The 2839-nt window shown below is 33.6% G+C and overlaps 2 protein-coding genes across 2 annotated transcripts in view; one reads left to right on the forward strand and one right to left on the reverse strand.

Moving 5' to 3' along the window:
- Positions 1 to 1917, forward strand: part of THAP10 (THAP domain containing 10) — a 12064-nt gene extending 10147 nt beyond the window's left edge. The window contains exons 2-3 of the mRNA XM_011940299.1: positions 348 to 495; positions 606 to 1917. Coding sequence (XP_011795689.1) covers positions 348 to 495; positions 606 to 802 — 345 coding nt within the window. The 3' untranslated portion in view covers positions 803 to 1917. The remainder of the gene's footprint in view (positions 1 to 347; positions 496 to 605) is intronic.
- The window catches only part of LRRC49 (leucine rich repeat containing 49), a gene marked incomplete at its 3' end in the record, with an annotated part of 168338 nt that overhangs the window by 138754 nt on the left and 26745 nt on the right, over positions 1 to 2839 (reverse strand). The gene's annotated exons all lie outside the window — the stretch shown is intronic.

Below are 2839 nucleotides of genomic sequence, written 5' to 3' on the forward strand. Positions count from 1 at the left end.
AGCAAATAGCTTATACATTCTGGCTGACCAGAGTTAACTCTGTCTCAAAAAAAAAAAAAAAGTATTATCTCTTCTAGCTGTTGATTTAAGAAAAAAATAATTAGTTGTAAGCAAATAGCTTATACATTCTGGCTGACCAGAGTTCATGATTTATAAGTGGAAAAAAGACAGTATGGCAGAATTTATGAAAGCTTGGACTATAGATTCACCTTGCCTAGGTTCAAGTATCAGCCTTACTAATATGTGACTGAAAATTTTCAGCTATACTCTTACTACTTGTAACTTTTGAAAGATAAAACCCTATAAGGTAGACTTTAATATGTTTCTCCTCTGATTTGTATTTTTAGATTACGTGTGAAAATGAAGTTGTGCAAACCCAACCCCATGCTGATAATCCATCTAATACCGTCACTTCAGTACCTACTCACTGTGAAGAAGGCCCACTGCATAAAAGTACACAAATTTCTTTGAAAAGGCCCCGTCACCGTAGTGTGGGTATGTTTTGACTCTTCAATGGATTAAGCAATTGAATCGATCTTTTGTATATTAAAGATATATGAAAAGCAAAGTCTAACTCATAGGTACTTATGCTTATTCTCTTTCAGGTATTCAAGCCAAAGTGAAAGTGTTTGGAAAAAGACTGTGTAATGCAACTACTCAGACAGATGAATTGTGGTCTAGAACTTCCTCTCTCTTTGACATTTACTCCAGTGATTCAGAAACAGATGCAGACTGGGATATCAAGAGTAAACAGAGTGATTTGTCTTATATAGCTGTACAGGTGAAAGAAGAAACATGTTGAAAACTCAACATCAAATGCTCTGATGTGCTATAGGTTTTCAAATCTTTACTCACATAATTATCTCTTTGCTATTATAAATCTTTCACCTCAGGATAATTTGACAGTTGAGTATCAGCAAAATTTGTTTAGCTCTAAGGCAAAATTTGCTTGCTTGCCGACACAATGAAGATAATCCCTACCCACAAACATGCCTATTCTCTGCTTTCACCTTTTTTTTTCTTTCTTTTAATCCTTTTGGTAGAAATCAGATTACAAAGCAAAACCACAATATCAACAACATTTCCTAATCAAAATTAAGCATTGAATATTTATTTAAGCTTAGTTCAGAAGCAGTGCTCCTATGGGACTTGACATTTGCTAGTTAGAATGTCACTGCTCTTCTAAATAATTTGAAGGTATAGAGCAATAACACAGTAACAGTGAGCACAGCCAAGCCTGACACTACTAAATGATTTGGTAGTGAAGCCAGGACATCTACCTTTGACTATTTTTTATGTTAATTACTTATTAGTTTGTCCATTTGTAACATATATGGATCTGTCCTGTGAGCATTTCTGAGGAATCTATGGTTCCTATAGAAATTTTTCAAAGGGAATCAATTTAGAGATAGAGTTTTCATATACTTACATTAACTTATTAATGAAATATGTTTGCATCAGTGCTTACTGCAACACATTAATTAGCTTGATTAATTTAGATTAGAATCATTAACATCATAAAAAAAAAAAAGCACTACATTTCTAATGTATTCCCATTGCAGGTGTTAGGTTTTTTTTCGTCAATACTTCTCTTTTGAATTCTACATTTGAGAAATAAACATGGAAATATTAGCTGCCCCGTCTGCCATTCACCAGGAAAAATTTCTATGGCAATTTTATACCATGAAGTAAACTGTTACAATAGTTTCTGAGAACCATACTATAACTTTGATCTTCCATTGAGAATAACAAAAATAAATACCCACTTTACACCTCATATGTCTTCTTAGTTCTGGATGATTAGAAGAACTTGCATGTATTTTTATCCTCAAAGGTTTAAATAATACATCAAAGTTATTTTCTTCCAAATCTAATTTTATGTCTGCTTTAATTTGAATAGTGTAATTTTAATTTTAAGGAAAATAAAGTAAAATATTAATAGAAGTCATGAGCCTGAACAATGATTGTGTAAAAGCATAGCATTATTATTACTTTCATTATTGTTATTGCTATTTTGACTTGAATTTGAGATGACTGTTTTTTGTTTGTTTGCTTGTTTGTTTTAGAGCCAGGGTCTTGTTCTGTCGCCCAGGCTGGAATGTAGTGGTGCAATCATAGCTCATTGTAACCTCAAACTCCTGGGCTCAGACGATCCTCCCACCTCAGTCTCCTAAGCACCTTGGACTATAGGTGTGTGCCACCATACCCAGCTAATTTGTGTTTTAAATTTTTTGTAAAGATGAGGTCTCATTACGTTGCCCAGACTGGTCTCAAACTCCTGGCCTCAAGCAATCCTGCCACTCGGTCTCCCAGAGTGCTGGGATTACAGGCATGAGTCACTGGACCTGGCCTGTTTTAAGAGAGCATTATGTTTTAAAATGAATCACATAAATCTTCTGAAGCTAAATACCATCAATAAGTACCCTTTGAGCTTTGAAATAACCTATCTCCTTAATTCAAACCATAATGAAGTTACATGCCCATTTGTCCCCAAATTTCACTGCCATGAATCTACTTCATTTCTACATGTTAAACAGTTTTGACAGCCATGCCAACACTGTTTTTTCACTCTTCACTTAGTTTCCTTCTTCTACCAATTGAGTATTTATACTTGATTTGTTGATTTACATGATTTCATAATTTATTGTATAATGTTTCACTGCCCTACACAGTAAAAGGAAATACTGGCTTTATTTTAAATGACATATAAGGAACTCATAGTTTATATTATACTGCTTGATTTTTGCACAAATATATATATATATATTTTTATTATACTTTAAGTTCTAGGGTACATGTGCATAACGTGCAGGTTTGTTACATATGTATACTTGTGCCA

Source organism: Colobus angolensis, unplaced genomic scaffold (assembly GCF_000951035.1).
Source record: "Colobus angolensis palliatus isolate OR3802 unplaced genomic scaffold, Cang.pa_1.0 Scaffold19, whole genome shotgun sequence".
NCBI lineage: Eukaryota > Metazoa > Chordata > Mammalia > Primates > Cercopithecidae > Colobus > Colobus angolensis.